General features: G+C 40.6%; 1 protein-coding gene and 1 long non-coding RNA gene across 3 annotated transcripts in view; both read right to left on the reverse strand.

The window, feature by feature from the left end:
* Positions 1 to 375: 375 nt before the first annotated feature.
* The window catches only part of TBC1D9B (TBC1 domain family member 9B), a 32408-nt gene continuing 5955 nt past the window's right edge, over positions 376 to 26828 (reverse strand). The window contains exons 3-22 of one of the 2 annotated variants that reach the window (XM_080991310.1): positions 25883 to 26001; positions 24586 to 24814; positions 23896 to 24154; positions 22597 to 22804; positions 21730 to 21942; positions 18199 to 18360; positions 17120 to 17270; positions 16416 to 16630; positions 15073 to 15190; positions 13242 to 13527; positions 11721 to 11850; positions 10865 to 10963; positions 9846 to 9914; positions 8733 to 8970; positions 8044 to 8109; positions 6682 to 6753; positions 6292 to 6342; positions 4109 to 4162; positions 3644 to 3750; positions 376 to 2844 (exon numbers count right to left, since the gene is read on the reverse strand). In XM_080991310.1, coding sequence (XP_080847436.1) covers positions 2152 to 2844; positions 3644 to 3750; positions 4109 to 4162; positions 6292 to 6342; positions 6682 to 6753; positions 8044 to 8109; positions 8733 to 8970; positions 9846 to 9914; positions 10865 to 10963; positions 11721 to 11850; positions 13242 to 13527; positions 15073 to 15190; positions 16416 to 16630; positions 17120 to 17270; positions 18199 to 18360; positions 21730 to 21942; positions 22597 to 22804; positions 23896 to 24154; positions 24586 to 24814; positions 25883 to 26001 — 3539 coding nt within the window. In that variant the 3' untranslated portion in view covers positions 376 to 2151. The remainder of the gene's footprint in view (positions 2845 to 3643; positions 3751 to 4108; positions 4163 to 6291; positions 6343 to 6681; positions 6754 to 8043; positions 8110 to 8732; positions 8971 to 9845; positions 9915 to 10864; positions 10964 to 11720; positions 11851 to 13241; positions 13528 to 15072; positions 15191 to 16415; positions 16631 to 17119; positions 17271 to 18198; positions 18361 to 21729; positions 21943 to 22596; positions 22805 to 23895; positions 24155 to 24585; positions 24815 to 25882; positions 26002 to 26828) is intronic. The other variant, XM_080991311.1, reaches the window with a different exon arrangement.
* LOC308469251 lies at positions 4444 to 6285 on the reverse strand. The gene is made up of 2 exons (XR_013982054.1): positions 5224 to 6285; positions 4444 to 5185 (listed from the first exon to the last, which is right to left on the reverse strand). It is a non-coding gene; the product is annotated as an uncharacterized lncRNA (long non-coding RNA).

Raw genomic sequence — 26828 nt, forward strand, 5'->3', positions numbered from 1 at the left:
CCTAGAGTCAAGATGATTCAATGCCATTAAGCATACTCAAGGTCTTCATTACAGTGCTATTTTTCTAGAAAAAGAAGTGCCAAAACTCAACATGGAAACCTCCCTCATTCTCTTATAATGGCAATGGCACCCAATTGAGTGGTGCCGGAACTGAGTTCCAGTTGAAAAAAAGCCCTGCTTCAATAGCTTGCAAGTTTTATTTCTACACACACAAGAAAACTTCAAAATTGCTTGTGTCCCCTGATCACATGGCTATTCATTTCACGTATTCTTCCCAAAGGCCATTGTTATGCATATGAAAAAAAGAGGAACTGTGGAAGAGAACAGGCATTTTAAAAAAATGGTCCTGAAGTTGAAATAAAGGAAAAAGAAGTCTTATGTGTGATTCTGTTCATTTATTGAATACATGATTGATCAGACAAAAACCAATGTAAAATCACATGTATTTGTTTTTTTAAAAAAATTACAATAAATTACTGAATTAGTAAAAGCTCTCCAGGTGCATGGCTAAGAAGACAGTCTTAAAACAAATACTGGTTGTGAATACATACAGAGTACGCCACAAAATTGTAGTAACACTGGGTATTGCACCATGTGGTGTATTCCTTGTATATTCCAAGGTCACTCTTGCTCTTTCTGAACTGCCAGTATGTTCCATATTCATCACTGGTCCAACAACAGCCACACACTAGCATTCACACTGTTTCAATGGTGCTCATATGACTGAGTAAAATAATTATGCAATGAGATGAGCAGGTATACAAATATAAACAAATATAATAGTGCTTCTTTAGAGTGAATGCCTTCCCATAGGGAAGTTATCAATCCCAAAATGGAGCTCCAGTTTTCCTCAGGCCTACAACTGATTCTCAGAGCACAGATCTCATAACCGCACTCTATGCCGCCAGGAAAGAAAGTTGTCTAAACACCACACAACTTTATAAAGTAGGTAACAGACACTATTTGGAGGGTACAACCAGCAAGATTCCTATGGTGTGGAACTTCTGGACCAGCATGTAGCCAGTAGGTTAGTTGATTCAGATAAACTGGACTAATCTCTGCTTTCTGCTTAGTCCTAAACTGTGTACACACTTGCATTACTTGAGCCTAGCACACACACAAAAGCAATAGATCCACTTTCCACCATGGTGAGAAACAGATCAGATAAGCAGCCTGTACAGTGATGCAAGTCTTTTATGATAACTAGCTTACTGGTGTAGGGGCTTAGATCTTCCACGTTATTATTAACTTCTTTAAACCCCACATTTCTGAGCCCTTGTACCATCAAAAATTATGAAGTAAACACTCTAATGCCCCAAAGCACCAAGAATTCTGTTCTTATCAGTGTCTTGCAATTCTCAGGATTGTTGCATTCACTTCACCCTCTCCAGTCTCCATAGCTTTTGCAATTTTCAGTGCTGCTTTTTCCCCCCTCAGGGAAATTAAAACAACAAAAAACAAAAAAATTACATGGCACTGAAGAGTTAAAACTGGGCTAAAACATATTAATATGCATCTTTCTTGGGCAGTGTTGAAAACCACATGCTACTGTGATGGTATATCAACTGGGATAGAAACCAGCTGTCCCAAGACACTGGTACGTTCTAGCGGCAGAATGCCAGGCGTAACAGAGCATAACATCCTTTACCTCTGACTAGTTACTGCGTAGCATCTAGGTTCCTAACAAGGCTCTCTCAGGCAGGCTGGGGATCTCTACAGCATTTTGATACATGGTGTTAAGGTCACAGGGAGGCAGCCAAAGATATAGAGGAAGGAATTCAAGCTAGGCTGCATTTCTTGTGAGCGACTACCAAGGAACCTAAAGCAATAGTGTGACTGAAATCAAGCTTCATTAAAGAAAGATAGGCAGAGGCACACATGCATAATTTACCCTAGTAATTCTAGGCCACAGAGGCTATTAGGTTCTAATGGCTTTCATGCTTTTGAGAATGTAATGTAAGCACAGCAAGCAAGGTGTCCTCCAGGGAGGTATCTATACCAGAGAGTCACTGTGATAAGTCCCTTACTCAGCTGAAGTGACTTTAATTGTTGGGTAGTTGTAGGTGTTGGTAAAAAACAAAAAACAAGTGTCCAGCTATCTGCCAGGTTTCTAGTTCTCCTGCCTCTATTATTTACAGCTCTCTCTTGAGTTCAGCCTGATACTGAGGTAAGTTCATAATCACTGGATGCACTGAACTGCCTCTCCACTTTTTTTTGTTCCTTGATCTTCTGTGCAACGTCAACTTTCTTCTCAAAGTAGTTTACCAGTACTGTCTCTGTAAGCATGGAGGCCAAGATCTGTTCAAAGGAAATGGACCAGTCTGTGTCAATGGTACTGCCATACCGCGCAGCTGAACTGCCAGCCTCACAACCGACCAGCACTGTATCGTCTGCAATATCTTCGCACTGCAGAGAGCCTGTGCTGACCATGGAGTATGAAGACATGGACATATCGTCTTTAGTTTCATCATCTGAAAACAGCTGTATTGGAGATCCTGGACCCTCACCACCTCCATCTACCAAAATCTGGTTTTCCTGTTGCTGTTTCTCAACCTGAATGTCTCCAGAAGCTTTTTCTTCTGGAGTAGCTTGGGAATACTGCTCCACAGTTGAATTTTGACTTTGGTCAGATGTTGGAGACTCTTCTTCACTTACTGGGTCCTGAACACTGTTTGCTTTTAAGTCATCACCTTTCTTAGCAGGCTGGTGGGAGAACTTTTTGCCTACCTCCCCAATGCGCAAGAGAAGGCTGGCAACGGTGGCAATGGCATGGTACAGCTCTTGCTCCACAGGGTCTTCACTGAACATATTGTAAAGGGTCTTGCAGAGCTCTATAAATTGCTCCTTGAAAAGAGACAGATGCACATTATAACAACTGCTTAGAGTTTAGGTGCAAAATATTCAAACTGACAATGCTGCAAAACAACAAGCTTACCAGTCACAAATTCAAATAAACTTTTTTTTATCATCTCAAGCTAACAATCATGCTGACAACACAGAAAATGTTCCAAAATGTAATGCATTTCCACTTGAGATGTGCACTAATGTTTCATATATGAAAACTGAGTGCACAGAACCAAAATTAGCTGTCTTTTAAATGTTACCAAGTTAACTTGGCTAAACTCCACATTTCTAAGGGTTGGGAAAATCCCATTTCCACCTGTCTGCTCATGAAGATGTGCAATGACAGTAGCAGACAATTCCTCCTTGGGTGGTGCAGAGGTAGGCAGAAAATGAAATGCAGGCCCCCAGCCACCCCACCCTCTTTCTTTCCCTAGAATGTCCCTGAGCTGCACCCACCCAGAGGCATTTCTCTCAGCAAAAGAGGATGGTGATGGGGTACCAGGAGCTCCCTGTCTTGGCCAAAGCAGACATGGTTTTCTTCTCTCTCTGTTTCTTTGCATTTTATCCTCCTCCAGCAATCAGCCACATATCCCTGGCTTGGCTAAATCAGAGAACACAACCCTTCATGAGGATGTCACCCAAGCCAGTCTTAGAACAGCTCTCATTTATTGCCTGGTAAAATATGGTACAATGATAAAACCACCAACCCTTCTGGTTCATTCAGTATCTTAAATCTAGGCAAATACTATTTCAAAAATTCATCTTAAAAAGCATAACAGATCTTAAAATAAATTCCTACCTGACTCATTTTAGGAAGATCTTTGATAGTTTCTTTTTTGGAATCTTTTTCCTTGGCCCAAATTCGCAGGTGATATCTGTAATCTTGGGGACTGGTGCCCTTTTCCTCTGAAAGGAAAACCAAATCAGCATAACCAATGCAAAACTGTATGATGATGCATTTTATTGACTTCAGTGACCTTGACACAGATTTTGAGATTTATTTTATTTATTTTTAAACTTTCTGCCATAATATGCTGCTTCAAACTGGCAGCAATAAGTAAAAGTTCTGCTGAGGCCAGGAACACACACCAAACATAACAAAACTGTTGAGAGGACTATTAAGACTTGTTGCTCTAATCAAGGCATTTTATTCTATGTTAAAGGGAAATGTTAAAACTAGGAAACAAACCAGGTTGAGGTTCTGGGGAGAGATAATTTATGAGTCACAGTAAGGAAATGTTGGGATATGTCAAATAATAATTACCTTGGTCTTTGGGGTTCTCATCTCTTGGTGCTTTCTCTTCCTGTATAGCTGCTTCTAATAAAACAGACAATAAAGTAGTAACTACTTTAAGAGAAGTACATGAAACAAAAGATAGCAAAATCATAGAACTGAAGAGTTGGAAGGGACCACAAAGGTGATCTAGAGCAACCCCTGCAGGACTCTTTGGCCCAACATGGGGCTCAAACCCACAAGCTTGAGATTAAGAGTCTCATGCACTACTGACTAAGCTATCCCAGCAGGATACCAAACACACTGAATGATATATAACAAAGCTAAGGGTGCATCCATAATTTGAGCAATGGCTCTGTTGTGTGTAGACATTGGACACTCATTGTGTTTTATATAGATGCACAGCCTTTTCTTATAGATCAACCTCAGAAGAAACCAGCAGCATGTTTATTACAGAACCAAGATGCACAAAATGCTGATCGGCCAGAAAATTGTGAAGTAATTTTCCTTAGCCCTCAAAGCAATTTTTCAAGTTTAAAAACCAACCCTACTTTAAAAACAACAACAACAAAACAAAATGAAAAGGGGAGATGAACATATATTAAATTGAATAAATGTCAAACTAGTGTTTTAAAAATAAAATTTTAAATAAGGTAAACAGCATGACTGAGGCATTTGAATAAGCTTTCAAATTATTGACCAATATGTCTGCCAGCTGGGGAAAAACCTCCCAATGAATTCTAATTTACATGTACACAACCAAACACCTTTGATCCTGTACTGCTGGGGGGGGGGGGGAAGCAATTGATGGTAAAAACATATGCTCAAACAAACAAACAAAATATTTTATTTTATTTTAAAATATTTCAGTTTAACTAATGCAATGGTAGAAATCTGGCATAAAATGTCATAAGAATATATCAGTTATTTGGAGCTAGCAGCAACATGGTTTTTTAATTTAGAAAAAAATGACTACAGTGAGACACAACAGACTCCTAGATTGTAAAGTTATAAAATATGTGGAGTGAGTGTGAATTAAGAGAAATTTGTTTCTCTATTCCTCAAACTATTGGAACTAAAGGTTAAATGAAATTGGTTGATAACTTGCTAAGGGCAAATAAAGTTAATATTTCTGCACATAAAACACAATAGCAAATAAAGTTAATATTTCTGCACATAAAACACAATAACATGAGATTCATGGCCATAAGATGATACTCACTGCTTAAAGTGTTAGAAAAAATAGGAAAAAGATAACCAGTGCTATAGATAAACAACTTCATTTGTGGAATGAATCTTAATTATCAGACATTGTGCCTTTTCTAGGTCAAAAATCTGTGCAGTGAATGTGGTATATATGGAGTTAGAGGAACTGATCATAGATTAAGAAAATAAAGCACGCTTGTTATGGTGACAGCTAGGTAGCTTAATCTATGATAGCTATCTATCTATCTATTTGAAATTATAAACTATTAATCAAAAAATCTGTAAGCAGTATACATAAAACAATCATCAATATACAAATAAAAGCAGCAAAATTTAAAAACAAGTATGCATAACTAAATCATATGTCTGGATAGGCTTCCTAAACTATTTTTTTAAGGCATCTGAAACAATATGTGGGTGCCTGCCTAATGTTAACAGGGGGTGAGTTCTATAGCACAGACCACAGCCAAGTGGTCAAACATGTAAGGAAAGGACAAGGAGATATAAATAAAGGGTTGCCAAAGCTCTTAAGGCCTTTGTATGCCAATAAAATTAAGACCTTGATTTTGGTCTGGTAGCAAATTGATGGCCAGTGCTGATCTTTGAGCAGATGATCTCACTCTGTCAGCAATTATGCTGCAGTACTCTGCACTAATTGCAGCTTCTAGACCAGCTGGAAGGGGAGCCCCACACAAAGTGCACTGCAGTAATCCAATCTTGAAGTTAACAATGGCTAAACAACCACTGACAAAGCTTGACTCAGAAGGACCCCCAAGACTGTGTACCAGACTGCTCCTTCACGTGGAGTCTAACACCGTGCAGCACAGGCAACTGGTTGATTTCTTGGACACACGAACGACTCACCCATAGAGCATCCATTCTGCTGCCACGCATTGAAGAGCAGCACTAAAGCAATTCCATTTTAAATGAGCTTTCACTCACATAGTAGGCAGGTAAATTTTAGTACATCAATAGTGGCCCACCTTTGCAAGGGCGGGTAGACTAACCTTGAGAATCACAATGCAGGAAGAGATCCAGTTCTGAGACAAAGGGAGATACTAGAGAAGCAAAGAGAAGAGAGAGAGAAGAAAAAAAAAGAGAGGGGGGGTTGAGGTCAGGGAATAAATTCAAGACAGAACGAGAGAGTGTTAAAATACAGAGCAACAGAAACAAGTGGGGAAAACAAAAATGGAAACAAGATTTGAGCAACAGCCTGGGCAGAAAAAGCCATCTGATAAGTGGTTTTAGTCTTTCTTAGTAGCAGCCAGTCAATGCTTCATATAAAAGGAGAACATCTCTCCACAGTCCACAACAGAGGCTAAAACATTTCTTTGATAGCTAAGAACGCCACCATTGAGTATGCATTCCTACAATCAGATGAGACCAATCCCTGTTACCTTCTGTAGCATTATCTTCTGTGAAGTAACGTGCAGCCTCCAGAGCAGACTCTGCTTCCTCTGGGCTCAGAGCTGTACAAAGAAAGAAAAGTATAAAGCCATGGCCTTTTTATTTATTTTATTTATTCCCTGCTTTATTTGAAGAATTTAAGGTAGCTTACAAACAATAAAAAGCCTAAGCTAGCCTTGGGCTTGTGTGCTTCCCCACTCCACTCCAGCGTAGCCACAATGAGAAGACTCAAAGCTTTTACATCCATTTTTCACAAACTACAGTTAGCTGTATGTCTGAACCTAAAACTGTGGTTGTATGAACTAGCCATCTTCAAGCTATGTTTTATGAAAAAAGCTTTTTCCTGGACTATGGGACGTGGGTGGCGCTGTGGGTTGAACCACAGAGCCTAGGACTTGCCGATCAGAAGGTCGGCGGTTCGAATCCCCGCAGAAGTAGATAAATAGGTACCGCTCCAGCGGGAAGGTAAACGGCATTTCCGTGCGCTGCTCTGGTTCGCCAGAAGCAGCTTAGTCATGCTGGCCACATGACCTGGAAGCTGTACGCTGGCTCCCTTGGCCAATAAAGCGAGATGAGCGCCGCAACCCCAGAGTCGGCCACGACTGGACCTAATGGTCAGGGGTCCCTTTACCTTTACCTTACCTAAGGTTTGGACTTAACAGCAAAATGTGATTTAATGCTTGAGAAGCTCATGTATGCAATGACAGACTATTGTTTATCGTTAAATTCAAATCTGACCTGTGCTATATATGGACACAAGTATTCAAGTTCTTCAATAGGCAGATTAACATGACAGCAATTTCTAAATAATATTCAGGTCACCTTTCCTGCTCTACTCTTTTCAGTAAGCCCAACCCAAGTTTCTTAAAGACAGGAGAAGAGATGATACATACAGGAAGGGCTGCAATGAAGAATCACAGAGAAAATCTCCCAAAGCACTGGCCCAAACTTAAAAGGCTGGTCAGATAAGCCACTGAACTGGCACAGGGAGAAGTGTACACAGGGAGAAGTGTACTGGCACAGGGAGGTGTACTCCGCATGACCCCCAAACTCTTGGGCCAGATATTAATTTCATTTATTAAACCACACCAGTGATGTGAATTAAAACCTTTAGCTCTTGTAAGTTATTTTAAAATCATTTCTCAATGTAGCTGAAGGAGCTGGTCATGATAAACCAGAATTACATTTCCAATTGGTATAGACTGACACCTTAGGAAAATGAAACCTCAGTGAACACAGAATACTGAAAGCTTACCAAGACATAATGTATTTGAAAGAACCTATTACCAACTTTAACAGGTTGCAGCATTCAGGTACCACCAATGTACATTTGAAAGAAATAAGTGGTTCACCTGGAGGTAGGTGTAGTTTGTAAAGTAGTTTTAGCTTCTCAGTCAGATCACCATGATACATTCCACCTATTAGGAATAGGGAAGAAGGGAAAATAAATTTAGCATTAGGAGACACTTCAAAAAAATTATGAGAAAGGTTATTATGCTTGATATCTGCCTGATATGCAGACATTTAGCAAGTGAAGCTTTCCCATATCCACACTGAAATTTTTGTATGCCATCACAGAGCTTGTTTATGTTTCCCCTCTCAACAGCCTTGTGAGGTAGGTCACACTATTCTAATTTAGAGATGGAGAGCTGAAGCTCATAGCTATTAACTTGGCCAAGGTCAAACAGTGAATACATGGCAAATGTAAGATTCAAGCCAGGCTTCACAACCAAACCACACTGGTTCGAACATCTATCTATAGATCCTACACAAGCCATTAGAAGCTTTATCTGCTAATTTGGAGTAGAATGTGGCACACTAGGAGAACTACCATTTATATTTCTCACCCTACATCAAAGGGTGGGGGAATGAATTGGCCTAATAATGAGAAAACATTTCAACCACAAACATATTATGAGGAAATCATTCAAATATGCAATTGCATCATTCTCTCACAATTGACCAGCAGATAGGAGAAGCAGGGAGGAGGCAAGAATTTATGCTTCAGCAGTACATTGAATCTTTTATATAAGCCACTCACTCATCCCTGTTGCAAACTCCTTGAAGTTAATTAGTGCATCTTTGTTCTCATCCAACAGTCGGAACATTCTTTCTGCTAGCACTGGTGTGTGGAGGCCACAAGACCAAGGAGTAAGAGATGCAAACAACTCCTTGAACTGCTCCATGTTAATGCGGTACTGCTCTAAGTAGGGCAGGCTCTGGTCTCGCTGGGCAGATACAGTGTGATTTCCCCAATAACAGCTCATTAGGTGTTTTGCCTGTGAAGGGAAGGTGGTACTATAATTATTGTGGTCAGACAATAATTACATTTTCAAAACTTCAGTCTTGAAGCCAACCCAAAACCATAGGTGATGGTGGGGAAACCTGTGAGCTGAATACCAACACCATTTTACATTTTTCAGGCTTGGAAATAACTTTTAATCAACTGCAACAGGCAGAAAAGATACTACGGTACATCTAAAGGTTAATCATAACAGTAAGATGGAGGTAGTGGTTCTCAGCAGATGTGGCTGAGCTACAGCTCCTATTGTCCCTGAGGATTGGCCATCCTGGCTGGGGCTGGTGGGAGTCCAAACGCATTTGGAGGGTGCCACATTGACTGCCCCTGCAATAAGCAACACCACCAACTTGAGATGCAGATTCAGGTAGAAATGTTAATGTGAATGAAAGGTATGGAAATAAATGGCATTTCCTTCTGCAGTTCTATAGCCCTTTAAACTTTCAATGGATCAGTTGGAAGAATTCCACTTAAATCTGTTCAACAAGTAGATAAGTGAAATTAGATTCTTACTTCTCAACTGCAGTGGCAGAGGCTATGGTGGGTTCAGCCAAAGAAACTGAATGTATTCATTAAGCTTGGAACAGGAGAGTACAAGTTAACAGATAATACTGTTACTAATAATTCTGGTTCTGCTCTCATGCTGCAGTCACAAGGATGCTCAGTACGGAATAAATCCCACTGAAATCAGTGGGCGTTATATATGAGAAAACATGCCAAGATTACACTGTACGTTGGTAAATAAAATACACTAAGGATTACTATGGAGCAAGTCCCAGTGAAATTTACTTCTGAGCAAACATGCTTATGATTATGCTGTATATTGTTAAATAAGCTTTTATGCAGGGTTCCTACCTTAAATACTACATAGAGGTCTTCTAATTCTTGCATAGAAAAACCAATGTCACCAGATATAGCTCGGACCTACAGAAACACAAAGAAACAGATATATTTTAATTATTTTTGCTGTGAACTTGGAAAAGTTAAATTAAAACATACCAGGAAGGTTACTTCGAACAAAGCATGACAAAATGACTTTCAAAGTCTGGGGACTTGACCGGAGAAAGGAAGGAACATGTAATGATTTTAAGCAGAATACTAAAGTCTGCATTTGGGAGCTATTGATCTGAGACAGGAAGATGCAAAAACCTCAACAACAGCTAGAGAAGAGTAGCTCTATTCCCTTGAACTCAGGGGGTAAACACAGCAAAAAAGTGGTCAAAAACATTAAATGCATTTCCTGCTCTCAGTGCACTGTAATTGGAAGTGGGAACAGGAAATGTGTCAACTCCTTCATCCTTTCAGCTTTTATCTATTTGATCCACTCACTGTCAAACATCTACAAGGGCATTAGAGACATTCACTTGGAGACATCTGATCCTATCTGGAGGTAATGAACACCACAATGGCACAAACAACAGGGGGGAAAAACAGAAGCAAGAAGACGTGAAAGCTATTCTTCCCTTGAGATTCTATGGCACTGGAGTTCTGAGGATGAGAAAGGTCAGTATCTTCTGTTGCCACACCCTCAGTGGAGGAAAAGAGGAGAGCTCAGTAGAAGGGTTTTTTTTTAAAGCCTGCCAATTTTTTCTCACAACTTTTTCAGGCCAAACTCTCATGTCTTCAGAGAAATATATGGCAATTTCTCAGATGCAGCAGATGCACCCCCAAGATCATCACTCACAATTCCTTAATTCAAATGTGATACAAAACAACTCTCTGTAGAATAACTTTAAGCAAAGTGTCATTCAGTGCATGCTAATCATTTGATTACCTGATTTACTTTTTAAAAAACTCATCCTATCCGCAAAGGTAAAAATTAGAACAGCATCAACATACCCAATACCTATAACACAAAACTGGGTGCAACATACCACACTTCTCTTAGCTGTGTCCTCTAAAGAATGGATCACTTTCAATCTCTGCTTAAAGCGCATCTGCTCAATGTCATCTGCTTTCAAATGGCCAAATTTCTGTAGTAATAAAAGTAAACAAGATTCATCTTTAGAGCCACAGGGGAATACCACATATTCAATGAAGCATTTGAAGATAATTTCCTAAGCAATGATTTCACTGGGGAGAAAGCAAATCTCTGTCTAAAGCAGGCATGGTCAAACTCGGCCCTCCAGCTGTTTTGGGACTACAACTCCCATCATCCCTGACCACTGATCCTGTTAGGTAGGGATGATGGGAGTTGTAGTCCCAAACAGCTGCCTCTAGCAATGTTTGAAAGCCATGAATAGAAATACTAATGGCAGAGGAAGGGGAAGATACATTAGCAAGCAGCAACAAGTCACTGTCTAAACAGGGGAAGTAAAACACAACAGTTTTGCTTCCCTTCTATTGCATTAACCATGCATGTAACATTTCAGAAGACTAGACTCAGATTTAATAAGGTTTATATTAAAGGTGGGGCAGAGGGAGAGAAGTAACATCAAGCCCATATCCAGAAATTGTGCATGTATCACAAAGACGTTTGACTGATTAATATAAAATTTTATATCCCACTTTCCCCCTTCAAAGGAGTCAAATAGTTTCCAAAATATAAAAACAAACACAAAGATAAAAATAATAGTAATCCCATCTTTTAAATAATTACCCTGAGCAACCCAAGATTAAAAGCAGCATGAAGAGGGAAAAGGGGGTGGGTGGGTGTGGAGTTTAACAAGGAATACAAGTCTGGTAAGGTATTTAAATAAAAAGGAGTGAAAAAATAAGACAGCACTTGACCTCATAGGCTGTTTTTATAAGTTCAAAGATATCAATTTCATCTGGTGGATCATCCCCACTTGTCAATAAGGCATGGAGGTGGGGAATACGTGGGAAAACATTTTGTCGATTAACTACGTTGTCCAGGTACCTACAGGAAAACCAAAAGTAAAAGACAGAACCTGGGATTAATGCATAACCCAAGTTTAGGGTTACCATTCTGAATAGTTTATATAGTTCTACCTAGCCTGCATAATTCCACTGATGATTAATTCTCATTACTTCTGATTCAATCTCTGTACAAATCATTTATATGCTACAAGAAACCAAATGAACATACTATAAAGGTTGAATAACAGCCATTAACAGGAAAATGTATTTTGTTTATGTATGTGTCATATGTATCATATCTATCTACAGCTTTCCTTTTTCAGCAGAAAAACTCAAGGCAACATGCAAAAACTAGAATAAAATATGAATGATCAAAGCAGGAAGTCCTCACAACCTCCCCTCTTTCTTCTGGCAGTTGCAAATGGCTTCTGCTCAGCAGCAGTCTTCACTGTCTCAACCCTCTCCTCTTGTTAGCTGGGGAGTAGCTGGTCACTCATTCAAAGGAGGGGAAGGGCAGGAAGGCAGCTGACCCTTGTACAAGTAAACCCACTGACTCACTGTTTATCTTTTAACATGTGTGAGGAACCTTTGGCACTCCAGATGTTGCTGAACTACAAATCCCTTTTCCTTGGCCTTTGGTCAAGCTTGTCATGTTTGCTGAGGCTGATGGGAATTGTACTTTAGCAGCTTTTGGAGGGCCAAAATGTTCCCCGCACCTGTCTCATAAGATGGCTGGTTGCTATTGGAATCTACTCCAAGACAGGATAGGCTGGGTAACAGCTGGTTCCAGCAGAACTGAATTGCTATCTGAAGCAAACCCTTCTTGAAAGACTTCATTACGATGATCAAAGTCAGCACTGTGATTGTTCATTTCTGACCCCTGCTAGCCCACATGCTCCTGGCTGAAAGAGATTTCACTAGCCTCTTTCATGGAAACCAGATTTCCTAGTTACATTTCTATTAATTTATCCATAAATTACCGTATTTTTCCATGTATAAGACTAGGGTTTTTTAACCAAAAAATTAGGTTTAAAATTGGGGCTCATCTTATACACAGATAGTGCTGAGGGGTGTTTTCTTAATTTGAAGTCCCCCAAAATAGGGGGCATCTTATACAGGGGGGCGTCTTATACACGGAAAAATATGGTACTTATAAATTTAGCCACAAATTATCTATTTTGGCTAAACGGATCTTGCAGTTACAATAAATCTTTCTGGGCTTCACTACCTACGGTGGGCATATCTCACAACACACTGAAACATGGCTTTGAGCAAATGGCTTTTTATTATTATCCTTGTAATAACTGGTCCCTGCCAAGTGAAAAGCAAGAAGCTTCAGTCACTAGCCAGGGATAAGAAGGAAGAATTAATGGTAGCTATTACCATATCCATTACCATTCATTTCATTGTGAAACAGAAAAATGAGGCTACCTGCCCAAGACAGTCATGGCCTCGCCTTCATCACAGCAGTTAAGCAGCTTCTCCATGTTGGCATCCAGGATGGCCAGAGATACCTGCAAGATGACCTTGATGCCTTCGTAGAAGAAACAGTCAACAATGACCACAGCACTTTCAAAAGGCATGACACTGAGAAAGAGTGTGAGGAACCAAGAAAGTGATATGCTGGAAATGACTCCCAGGTCTTGCATCTTCTCAGATAGCTGGGGAAGACAGTCCCGTGTGAGCTCCTCAAAGATGCCCTGGTCTACCAAGGCACCTGAACAGGAGAGAGAGAGAGAGAGAGAGAGAGAGAGAGAGAGAGAGAGAGAGAGTTATCTGCAACATGGAACTGGAAGTGTAGCATAGACTCAACATTACAGACAAGGGGCTGAGGTAAACCTACAGCAAAACAAAAGTGCAGAGAATAACTGATTTGCCTTAGGGTGAAGCCACCTGTACATTCACCACTTGGCTTGCAAAGGAATATTGTGAGGGAGCAGCCGTCCACTAAAAATTATTGTGCTTGAGGAAGTGATGAAATGAAATCTGAAAGCCCAACAGAACGGTTCTGTAGGGTGCATGGGGCCTGAAATGGGAAGGAGAGAATGAGGAAGTCTCACTGCGCAAGTGGAAGTCCACTGGATACAACCTTCTGACTGCAATATTTAGGTTACAATGGCTGTTTTACTCATGGGATATCATTACCTCATGTAGCAATCACTGAGTGTTAAGTATTACTGTGTGAAATATCCCTTATTAGCTTCTTTAAAGGATAAGCACGATACTAAATTTAAAATGAATGTTATGTGTCTTTACTGAAATGACTGAACCTTCCATGCCTTTCAGAGCAAAACACAACCTGTTGGGAGACTCAGCAGTATGCTCATATACAATTAAACAATTCCATATATAAATTAAATATAAGGAATCTATATTTAGTTTAAATTTCTGAAGCCTTAGTAAAGGTCTCACTGCAGCCCAGTACCTATTATATTGTTCTCACTCAGTCAAATATGTATTTTAACATTTCAGAAAACCTTCAATCAATTTTCTATACTTCACCAGTCCTGCTGATATTCCCTGGCAGTACCTGCCAACCTCAATCATTTTGGGCATTTAATTATTAATAACTCTAGTTTCTGAATTATTTTGAGAAGATGATATCAATTTCAGACTTGTGAAGCAATGGTATTGCTCAGTTCAGTGGAAAAGCACATTTTGCTCAAGCAGGCAAAAGCTAAAGAAACTGGGGAGGAGCTAGAGAGGAGATGCTAATATATTGACAGTTTTAGAATATTTGAATTGATTTAAGGAAGTATATTTATTTATTCTATCTGCTAAGGATAGGATTGAATGTAGCGGATATAAAATTACATAAAGTCAATAGCAGATTAAACTTTTTTTCCAAAAAAATCCACACAAGAGAAATTACGAATCAAACATAGTGGTTAGGAAGATACCAGAACTTCTGTCCTTGAAGATTTTTAATCAAAGACTAGACAGGCAAGTGATTTGTCTTTTTCAAGGTATCTTGTATTATGACAGGTGATTGAACTGACTTATTCAGCTTTTTCTCAACTGTATGGATATTTAGTAGCAGCCATCAACAATGGAGCAGGCGTTCTCTTGCACTCTGTCCTCCTGTATGCTCACACAAAATCAGATATCACCCTATAATTTAAAGAATATATTCAAAACCTGGTTTTATGAGGCCAAGGCTTCCAACGCACACCTCCTGTTCTAAGGACAAAATAACCTACCTATCCAATGAATTGCTCTGTAAAAACAAATTCTAGCTTTTAAGGTTAACTGGAAGACTTACCAACCACTCTGGTGTTATAATAATCTGGCAGCATCCTCTCACACAGGGCCACAAGGAGCCAGAAAGCTTCTTCTTCATTACAGTACAGAAGCAGTACCGATGTCACAATGTTCATGGCCTGAAAGGAAGTGGGCATGCAAAAGGAGAATAATAATAATCCACACTAGGTGAGAAGCTCGTTTAGGGCAGCAAACATTTATTATATTTTAGTTTGTCAAAGCGTAAGACACAAATGATAAATGAGATACCTCGAATAAAAGATTTTACAGCTCAGAACCACATCTTTGCTTCAAGTAACTAGTATTAGTGCTTTTATTAGAAATAATGACATTTAGCAGGTGGAGTGGGAAGGGAGGATGCTTCACCCCCCCCCCCCTTCCATAAAAGCTCCTGGAAATTCTACAGAGGGAAGACGGGGGCATTCCATCAGACTAGGCAGAGCCATCAGCCCTGGTTGTGCTCAACCTTGAGTGGTGCTTAGGGCTATGCATGATAATTTTATTATTGATACCCCACCATCTGGCTGGGTTTCCCCAGCCACTCTGGGCGGCTTACAGACTACATAAAGCATAATAAAGCATCAAAAATTTAAAAAATTCCTGATATAGGGCTGCCTTTAGATGTCTTCTAAAAGGTATATACTTCTTTATCTCCTTGACATCTGAAGGGAGGGTGTTCCACAGGGAGGGCGCCACTACCAAGAAGGCCCTCTGCCTGGTTCCCTGTAAACTCACTTCTCGCAGTGAGGGAACCAATAGAATACCCTCAGAGGAGGATCTCAGTGTCTGGGCTGAACGATTGGGGTGGAGACGCTTCTTCAAGTATACTGGACCGAGGCTGTTTAGGGCTTTAAACTTTGAATTGTGCTTGGAAATGTACTGGGAGCCAATAAAGATCCTTTATGGTCCCAGCGGCCACTCCCGGTTACCAGTCTAGCTGCCGCATTCTGGATGAGCTGTAGTTTCCAGGTCACCTTCAAAGGTAGCCCCACGTAGAGCACATTACAGTAGTCCAAGTGGGAGATAACTAGAGCATGCACCACTCTGGTAAGACAGTCTGTGGGCAGATAGGGTCTCAGCCTGCGTACCAGATGGAGCTGGTAGACAGCTGCCCTGGACACAGAATTGACCTGCGCCTCCATGGACAGCTGTGAATCAAAAATGATTCCCAGGATGCGCACCTGGTCTTTCAGGGACACAGTTACTCCATTCAGGACCAGGGAGTCTCTCACACTACTGGCAGCATTCGTACTGATAGGTAGCTAGAGCTCTAATATGAAATTTAATTGGACTTGGATGTGAAGTGCCAAACTGCAAGCTAATCCTTGACCACCACTCTCTTACCTGGCAGTAGCCAATTGTGGGATTCCGAAAAGCATATGCTGTCAGTACTCTTCGAAGTGCAGCAATCCCCAGCTCATTCTGGAAGGCAGGGTGCTCTGGCATTGATCGATGTAAGTCTCGTTCTATTTCCTCTGTAGCAAGGCTATACTTTCCCAGTGACTGTTCCACCAAGTCTGCATAATATCCAGGGTGAGTAGCCATCTCGTTCCAGGCTCCTGCAGTGACGCACACAAAAACTAGTCACTTTCAATTCCTTGTGGCTGTGCTAGACCACGGACTAAATGCATGACATAATGCTGTTATACGTGTATTTAGAAATCATTTTTAAACTCATGTCAGCTATCCTGCAATCTATGCATGTGATCTCTCCATTAATCTTTCAAGGGAAGAAAACTTAACATGGGCCACCACTGGTCAGGACAAATGCAGGGATAGGGAACAGCAGGTGCTGTCAGACTCCAGCTCCCTTCAGCTTCAGCCAACATTGTCATTGGTCAGCAATGATGGGAACTGCAGACCAGCAACATCAGGAGGGTGAAGTGTTCCCCATGCCTGGACCATTGGAAGGAATTATAGATGATTCTTGAGGTCACTTCCAGCTTTGGGAACCCCTACATTGTAACAGTGGAAGTAGCCCACAAAGATTAACTGAAAAACTTCTATTTCCATTAAAAGGGAAACCTGTTGAGCATATAATGTCTCACCTGAAAATAGGAGCCATAGCTCTGCACGAAGATTCTCTGGAATCCCTTTTAGCACCAGTTCACGGGTCTTGGCTGTGCGATACATACACATTCCTCTCCCATACTCAAAAAAATGAATGTTCCATGACTCCTCTTTCATCGTCTCCTTTGCCTAAAGAAACCATTACTGTGATCACAATACTGGAAACTTCAGATGACCAAACCCTGGGATTTTCTTTCCACTCTTACACAGCACACTTTGCTCTATAAATAATCTAGTAACATCGATCTCTTATAGTAACTGGCAAAGATATTGTAATAGAAATGTGCAAGATGAAACAAGATATCAAATAGCTCCACTCTCAACGGGCAGTTTTGTTTTGTTTTAAAAACAGAATAGGCACCAAGGCAGCACATCTCACGGACTATCTGCTTTAATATACACTCAGCAAAATTAAGTTGGGACTCAATCTCTAGCATAGTTATATGGTATATTATTGCTGTGTTCAGAGAGTAGCATTTTTGGATACCTAAGGATTAGTACAGGCATGCCTGAATGGATTAGCATTCACAAGACAAAATAATATGATCAACCCAATTACTTTCTCACATACCTACTTTTATAATACAAGGCAATGCATCATCTCCCCAATGTAGTGCCCCAACAGACTTTTATGGAACACAAGCACTAGGAACCAACTTTTGCCATTGGCTTCCAGGCCCAATGCAAGATGTTGGTCTTAAGCTAAAAAGTATTTAAAAACCTATCCATGTGAATCCTGAAGGTCACTAAATGGGGTCTTGCTTAAGATTTCCCTCCTTGGGGTACATGCCTTAGTTTTTTTGTGCCTGGTCTTTCTTCTTTCAAATTTATTGCCAAAGGCCTTAAGGTTGAGCCATACAGAAAATAGGTACAGCTATTGTTAAAAAATATTACCCATGTCTTTAATGCATAGATGAACATCTTTTGAATTCTTTTTTTGCAAATTAAATCTGACTGACCCCCCCCCCCAATACATATGGTTTTATAGAGGATTTTATTGTACTAGTTTTAGAACTATTGACACCCCCCTCCCCCAATAAAAGAGTTGGTGACTTACCCCTTTTGGTCCAACGAGCTCCTCAGTGTTGTTCCCAAACAGTTTAAGCAGTCCCTGGGATGCTGTTGGTACTTCATCTGTGCACAAATTGGCCAGCTGATTGTTGAGAGGTGAGACAGGGCTGGCTGCAAGTGGGCTGCTGGGAGACAGCTCTGAAATTTCCTTAAAAATGTACAAACTGAAAATTATAAAGGAACAAACAGGCTTCCACTGCAATTTAAATGGCATTTAGTGTGACTAAAAGGTGTTCCAAGGCTTTATGATATAGGTACATTAGAGACCACTGTTAGTGCATTTCAATTCATCTGTTTTTGATTCTTCACTGAGGTGGCCATCTATGATGTACAGGAAGGTCACTAATAACAAGGGACGCGGGTGGCACTGTGGGTTAAACCACAGAGCCTAGGACTTGCCGATCAGGTCGGCGGTTCAAATCCCTGCAATGGGGTGAGCTCCCGTTGCTCGGTCCCTGCTCCTGCCAACCTAGCAGTTTGAAAGCTGTCAAAGTGCAAGTAAATAAATAGGTACCATTCCGACAGGAAGGTAAACGGCATTTCCGTGCGCTGCTCTGGTTCGCCAGAAGTGGCTTAGTCATGCAGGCCACATGACCCATAAGCTGTACGCCGGCTCCCTCAGCCAATAAAGCGAGATGAGCGCCGCAACCCCAGAGTCGGTCACGATTGGACCTAATGGTCAGGGGTCCCTTTACCTTTACCTTTACCTGTTAGGAAGCTATGGCCCCTGTCTAAATCATTAGTGGGAAGTGCCCAGCTAATTTTTTAGAAACCAAAAAATACTGTGATTTTAAAATGGATAGTGAAATTTGTGAATTTGGATCTGTTATGGCAAATATCAGGTGAAGTGAAATCAAAAGTCACGTTTTGGTCCACCATCTTAATTCAAAATGGCACCTGGCACCCATACATCAACATAGAACCCCACCCCAAGAACCCTATTGCTGAGCTTAGTGACCGTATCTCAAGAGGCGGTTGAAACTATGTCAAAAAATGGACGAAGTCACACCAAAGTGACATTTCAGTCTGCAATCTTGTTTCAAAATGGCACCCAGTGTCCAAATGGCAATGAAGTCTGCTGCCCCACCTTTGGAACCTTTGTGCCAACTTTGTTGATGATATATTGAAAGGCAGCCAAACCTATGCCAAAAAACAAAGTCACGCTCATGTCACGTTTTGGTTCACATGTTGATTCAAAATGGCAGCCAGCATACAAACACTGATGAATGGCACCCCCACCCTGGAAACCCTGGTGCCAAATTTGGTGACTTCTCAAGAGATGACCAGATGTCAAGAGAACAAATGGACAAACCACTTTCTCAAATTTATAGATGTGTTTGCAAACGTTTATGTCTCAGCATACAGCACATTATTATGCATATGCCTCAAAAAGGCAGTATGTGAAGCAGCACTGAGTTGTAATGACCAATAAGCTTACCACTACAACAACAGCCAGATGGAGCCTGATGATACTGACCAACAGGCTTATCAACGCTTGAGGAGATGCCCAAATTATTGATCAGCATTATGAATATAAAGTGCTGTTCCACCGTCTCAACCAATATGAAATGTCACTGAGTAAGTCTACCAATCAGTTATGGTGGGAACAGTGACCAGCTCATTTTACATTTTCACTAGCCTGTTGGTCCTCGATGCTTAGAAAAAAAAAGTTCAGCCAGCTTTACCAATATGCAGAGATTTACACCCCTCATATGTGTTCCTCTACCCACTTGCTTCTGAAGTTCATCTTTCTTTATGCCTCCCGACACCGAAGCCATCACACAACACTGTTCATTAACTGAGTCCTCATCCCTGTCATTTGGTTCACTAGTGGAATGACAGTGAATTATGAGCCCATTATCCCATGTGGAAAACCATCATTGATGACGTTGCTCCTAGAGAATTTAGCCAGAGTTCTCAGCCACTTTCCCCTTTGCTCAGCATCCGAGGCAGTCAAGTGCTGCCTAATCTGCTTTCCCTTAAGACTAGCATGGTATGATGCATCATTTTTCTCTGATAAAAGCAGAACATGCTGGATAGAATCCAGGGCACTTAGGTAGCTCACTCAGTGTGTAGCTCTGAGCAAACAGCACTGAACTGAGCTAAGAAGTAACCATTAAGCATACCATCTCATGAACCAAGTATATGAGGAAGGGTGGAACCATTAAACAAAATGGAACAGAAGACCAATAATTTATATACACCTACACCACCAGACACATCCAGGATCGACAGGATGAACTGGCCACCTAACTTGTGCATTCACAGCCAAATCAACACACATGCCACACAAGCTATGGTGTACATTTTCCTCCCCTACAGGGAGATTATCTCAGGTAAGAAAATCATTAAGGGCAAACACAATAAGTCACTTTATACCAGCTCAGACTACCTGTCCTTCTAGCCCCCGTTTTATTTTAATAATGCTAGCATCTCTTGATGATTTTTGGTAGGCATCGTGCTTTGGGGGAAGCTGCTCCCATTTTCCCCAGAACTACCTGATGGCCAAACAGATGCATCTCTGTTAGTTGTGTGCAAAAGGGGTCAGGTGTAGTTAGGCATCTGTTTATCTTCATTGCCTATGATAGGTAAATATTTTTATATAAGTCTATCTCTCAACAGAAGAAAGGAGGACAGCTAGGGTATGCTACTGCTGACTCCCTCTGTTGGACTTGCACATGCCCTTACATGGCACAGTCACATGAAGAGTGAAACTTTATACGTCAAGACATGAAGGGGTATATTAAACTAACAGTGAGGCAGGGCACCTCGGGAAAACCTTCAGCATGCAAACATCTGCTCTATCACTAAGCTATGATCTCAGCTTTCCTTAGTCAGAGTTCCCAACCACTTTCTTCCTCATTCTCACATCTGAGGCAGTCAGTGCTGCCTCATCCATTTTCCCTTAGACTAATAGTAATAACCTTGTATCATTGAGAAAATGCTTTCTCTCTAACAAGAACTCCTCACAGGATAAAAATAAAACTCTCATCTCAATTTCATCTCAATATTGAGAATATAGGTCATATCTGACTAAATAAGTAGATAATTTCCCAAATCATTTGGATAAAGTTAAAAAAAACACCCAGTGTCCTTTCCATTGTGGGTCACTGGCCACAACTCTAAGCCATTTTCCCTTTCCACCAAATGGAAATGGAAATGAAGCAGATGTCTAAATCAGTACTCATTGTTTGTTTGTTTTCTCCAAACAAACTACAAGTACTGGTTCAGAAATAACACTAAACCATCTACTTTGTGGTTTGATTCCCTGTCGATAAAGGTAGGAGTTTAGTGGAAGAGCTCAAGTTGCATGCAAAAACTAATTTGCTTAACTATGGGCTATGGTTTAGTGCTGCACCTGAACATGGGCACTGTAAGCAAATGAAGCACCAGGGTTCAAGCATCTAGCTTTAGAAAGAGGGGCTATCTGAAGAGACCACATGTCAAAACATATTTGAAATTTGCCATGACCATGATGCAATAATAGCAGGGGCTTTTCAATGCTCAGTTCTCATACCTCGTGTGCATTGTCACCACAGCTCTTCTTCCGTCCTCCTCCATTGTTACACGATTGCTTGGATGGAGTTTTCTGCAGGAAGTCAGAGATTCTCTGCACCAGGAAATCACGGTCTTTCAGGTTAGCAAAAAGGAAGGTCATTTTGCTTTTGGTACTGATGGACAGTGGGCTAGGCAGTACACTGGAACTGTCAGCTTTTTCAACAATTGTGACCTAGAGAATATACATGGGGATCATTTGGGTGTATCAGGTTCCTCTGTATTAACATAACTTCTAAATTTAACTTTTAATAGATTATTCACAACTATGTCAGTTATCTTATTAACAACTCCATAATTGATACATATGGAGGTGAATGCTGTCAAGATATTCCTGAAGACACTGAGTTTTTTTCTGTACAGGTAGATGCCACAGTGCATGTGAAACATAGAAAAATGAAATGCTGCAAGAAGTGTGATAAAGAAAGGCTATTCTACTTAAGTTCCACATTTCTGAAACACCTGCTTTATTTCAGACGGTTCTCACGTTAAACCAAAAAATGGTTTGGTTCTTTGACTTTGGAAGCTGCTCTGACAAAAGTGGAGAGGGAGCCCTTGGATGTGTTTGACTCTCTATTGTGTATATAAAACTGCTTCTTCAAACAGTGGCCACAGAATTCCTATCAGCTCCCATCTCAAAATATAGCCGCAGCTGAAAAATATAACCGGATCTTGTCGCCATCAGCCTAGAAAATTATTTAACCAATAGGCCAATCTACTAACACTCAAAAAACAAATCTTCAAATATTTCCTGAAAAAACTGAATAAGCATGTAACTGAGTAACAATGAGATACTAAGACAATTCATCCTTAAGAAACAGTGTCTCACCTCCCTGAGTGGTATTATGAGATGGCAAGCCTCCTCTGCCTTGCTAGCAAAACAAATATAGTTGTTGGAAACAAACATCTGTCCAGGAATGTGAATTTTGTTGAATGGGGTCCACAAAGTACAATCTGTATGCCCATCAAGACGTTCATCCTTAGGAAGTCGAAATGAAGCACGGTACCATTCATTTTTGGCTCGAGCATCCAAATCTCTGAAGAAAAATAATAATACACACCAGATACTAAGTAGGAAAATAATACATTCCACTATCCAACCATTACAGGAAATGCCCCATTTCAATGCAGCTCACTCAAGATTCTATTTCCATCAAACACAAAGTTAGGCCTGAGTATTGAGAGGCAAAAATCTCTAGTGATGATAAATACTTTTCATCCCCATAATCGTTTGGTTGCCCTTTTCTTAACCTTTTACAGCTCTATAATATCTTTTGTGGTGAGAAGAACCAGTACATTGCTGTACAACACCCTGACATTTTATGAGATGGTGGTATACAACTATTTCTATATATAAATTAATACATAAATTGTGAAAAAATGCAGGCGATGACAAAAATAATGCTCAAATAAAAGGAAAATACATTTTGTCAACTTCAGTGTCAAAGATGGTGGATCTAGTCCAACAAAAGTTCAGTACCCACAAGGGATCCCCATAGGGTATAATAGAACCTTTTTCTTCCCTACTTCTGTGTACATGGAGAAACTCAGCACCCCAAACTGCTACAGAATGGGAGGTCTGTTCATGCTTCTAACATGCCATCCAGCCCTCCCAGCACTACCTGAACAAAAGAATGGATGGGGAGATGCACAAAAACACCCATTCTCCATAATGGGCTGGTCTACCGAGATCTTATGAAATTACACACTAGAGTGGTTGAGATGAGGAGGAACACAGCCCTATGATGAATTAGTGCAAGCCCTTAGTATACAATCAGAAAACTAATATCCTTCCATTGGAATGACACCAAGAGAACAACTTCACAAATATTAATTTTTCTACAGTCTATTTTCCATGTCCAGTACAAGTCAAAGGTTCCTGAATCACTTAGTAGGTTCAAGAAATGTAAATAGGATCCATGGGAAGGGGCTGAAAGCTGTCCAATATAAAACCTAAATTTCTGGAAAACTTAATCCACATGGTTTATGTTTTTGTGATTTCCAGACACAATGATACAATCTAGTCCAGGGACATATTTAACTATTCTTAAAATTATTCCTCGTGCCAAGGTGTGTGTGAGTGTAGCAGGGGAGGGAGGGAGATGGACAGAAAGACAGACAGACATACCTTTTGAGTGCTGAAATATTTTTGAGAGGCTTGCTGGGCTTAGGAAGCAACATGTCCTCCACATACCCTTTATTATCAAATAGTTGCCGCATGGCAATGTTAGCCAGCTGTTCCATTAACTTGAAGGTCTCGTTGATGTTGAGGAACATAGAGAAGTAGAGCTCACTGTCCCTGGTACTCACTTTGATGCATTCAGGGAATAGAAGGGTGGCATTCTTCTCCAGCTGGGTTACATCTACCCACTGGACTATTAAGGTCACTAGGGAAACATGCAAACGCAAAGCAACAATTACTACCAGATTTCTAACAGACATTTTAAACAAATTAGAACACAACAGATTTGAAGCCTATCTGTTTTTCTTTTTTTAATTATAGCTTGATTCAGTGAAGTACTTAAGCAGAAAGAAGACAGATTGGGAAGGAAGCCCTGCAAAATATTTTACAAATGTTGTTCAAATAAAATTTGGGGGCTGCAGCATGGACGTAGGGCTGCTGATTGCTTAAATATCACTAAAAAACAAACAAACAGGAGTGCAACCTCCCCTCCCTTCTGGAGTGCCAATTTCTTCCACTGCCCCAACTGGGGCTCACTATTAAGACAATATGGATATACAATCAGATATAAAACCACCTTTAAAAAGGGCAGTTAGAAGTGTTGGACAAAAAAAAAATAAGCAGCTGACCACTTACCTTCTTTGCCTAAAAGGAAAGAATAGAAACAAAGGTGATTAACAGTCAGATACAGCCAGCCTTGCCTAGGGACACGCCCTTTCCAATAGCTGCAGGAATAGTAATTCACTAGTTTCTCTACTTCAGGCATTCCGAACTGTTTACGCATCTTCAGTTCAGCTTCTTTAAATTTACCAGGATCTTCTTCCCCCTGAGGCTGCTGATTCTTATTTTCTTCAGCAATAATGCCCTGCAGGAAGGAGTAGCAAAAGTAGCAGATGAAAACATAATGGCCTCTACATTTCTTTGTTGCATTATTTATTTGCTATGCACAGCTGACAAGTGTACCACTTGAGGTTATGCTTCTGGGTGGATATAATACAATTTCCAAACACTCAAAGTTCAATGTCTGTCGTTGGGCGGCATCTGGAGGGCCAGGGGTTCCTCACGCCTGATCGAAAGACTGAATATATATCTATATATATATATATCTGCACTGTACTCTGAAATATGTGATAGCTCATCCACGACTACTGTGCTTGTTGAGTGGTTGTGCCAGTGCACATGTGCATACTGAATACTGCCAGTAACATTTGTGACAAGGCACCCAATGTTGTGTGAACTTCCTTCAAAATTTGTTTATGCTTATTTGTTTTACGCTGACTGCATGCAAAGTTTTAAATCAGGGCTGGCTGAAAGCATGGTGCACTTTGAGACACTGCCTCTTCCATCAGCACGTTGAGCCCCATTGCTCCCCATGTGTGACCTAGCGAGTGCAAAAGCTTCTTAAGAATTTCAGTGCAGTAAAGTTTAACACATTTAAAGTAGCACCCTCTGGGGCCGCAATGTCTCACTAAGAGAAAGAGCTCGCCATGTCTAATGAGAGCACTGGTTTAAGCCTCAAGTGCCAAACCTACTGTAAAGAAAATCATGCACGCAGTGAAGGCGTACAACTGCAATGGAAGGCAGAAAAAATACTTCCAGATGGAAAGGAAGCAACAGCGTACATATCTTTGCAGAAACAAGGATAGATGAAAATATATGGAAGTCTGTTCAAACTGAACCTTGGCTCAAGCACAATCATAGTGTTGATCTTTAACTATATGGTAGAATGTTAAACTAGCCAGCCTATTTTATTGTTCCAGGTGAAACGAAAACACTCTAGATAGGTGGCTCTTTCATCCCTTCCTCATAGCATATGGCAAATATTTGTCCTACATCCAGCTTTATGTAGCAATTCACAGCCCGTAGTTCTTATGGATTGCCATTCTGTTGCTAAAAAACAGGAAAAGTTCCATGACAGATAGGTGCCACTTACATGTATTTTGCCCTTGACAAAGGTAGTGATATCTTCTTCATTGTCAAAAATAGAAAGTGTCTGAAGCAGGTTATTTTCTAGCCATTCCCAGTGTTTTGTTATTTCCTTACGCGATGAACCTAAGGAGAAATTCAGAAACAATCAGATAACAGCTACTATAAGGAGCAGGTCAATAGTTTGGGGGTTCTCTTGGATCCACTACTATCACTGGGGACAGAAGCATGGAGTGTCTTCTACCAGCTTTTGGCTTGGCAGTCTAGCTATGTTCCTTCCATGGAAAGGGATAATCCAGTGTCAGTAATCTGTAATCTAGAAACCTCTAGATTAGATTACTACAATGTGGTATATGTGGGGCTGCCTCTGACGATGGCTAGGAAACTGCAGCTGGTGCATAATGCAGCAGCGAGGCTGCTGACGCACATGTAGCTATCTGACCACATCACCAGTTCTGGCAAAATGACAGTGGCTACATATATTTTTTGAAGCTCAATTCAAAGTGCTGGTTTTAACATACAAAGCCATATACAGGTCAAGACACCAATATCTAACAGAACACATCTCCTGATTGGAACATACCGGTACATACTGCATCTGAAGCTTTTCTCCAGGTGCCCTCTATGAGAAAGGTTCAGTGAGTGGTGACAAGGGAGCAGGCATTTCAATTACCCTCCCTCCAATTTATTGAATGCTCTCTTCTGTAAAGCCTGCCTGGCACCAGCATCAACATCCTTTTAGCACCAGGGTAAGACAAACTCTTCTCCCAGATTTTTTGAAGGATTATGGTAATCATGCTTCCTGCCATTTCTCTGTCTGTATTTTTGGGGTGGGGTGGGAGGCGTTGTTCTTTTATGGTTTAACTGTAACTTCGCCACTTAAAAGCAAACTTCAACCTTCTATTCCTTATATTTAATACTTTCTACTACTGGTTAAATTAGATAGCCAGTAT

This window comes from Podarcis pityusensis, assembly GCF_964106645.2.
Source record: "Podarcis pityusensis genome assembly, chromosome: 2".
In the NCBI taxonomy this organism is placed as follows: domain Eukaryota; kingdom Metazoa; phylum Chordata; class Lepidosauria; order Squamata; family Lacertidae; genus Podarcis; species Podarcis pityusensis.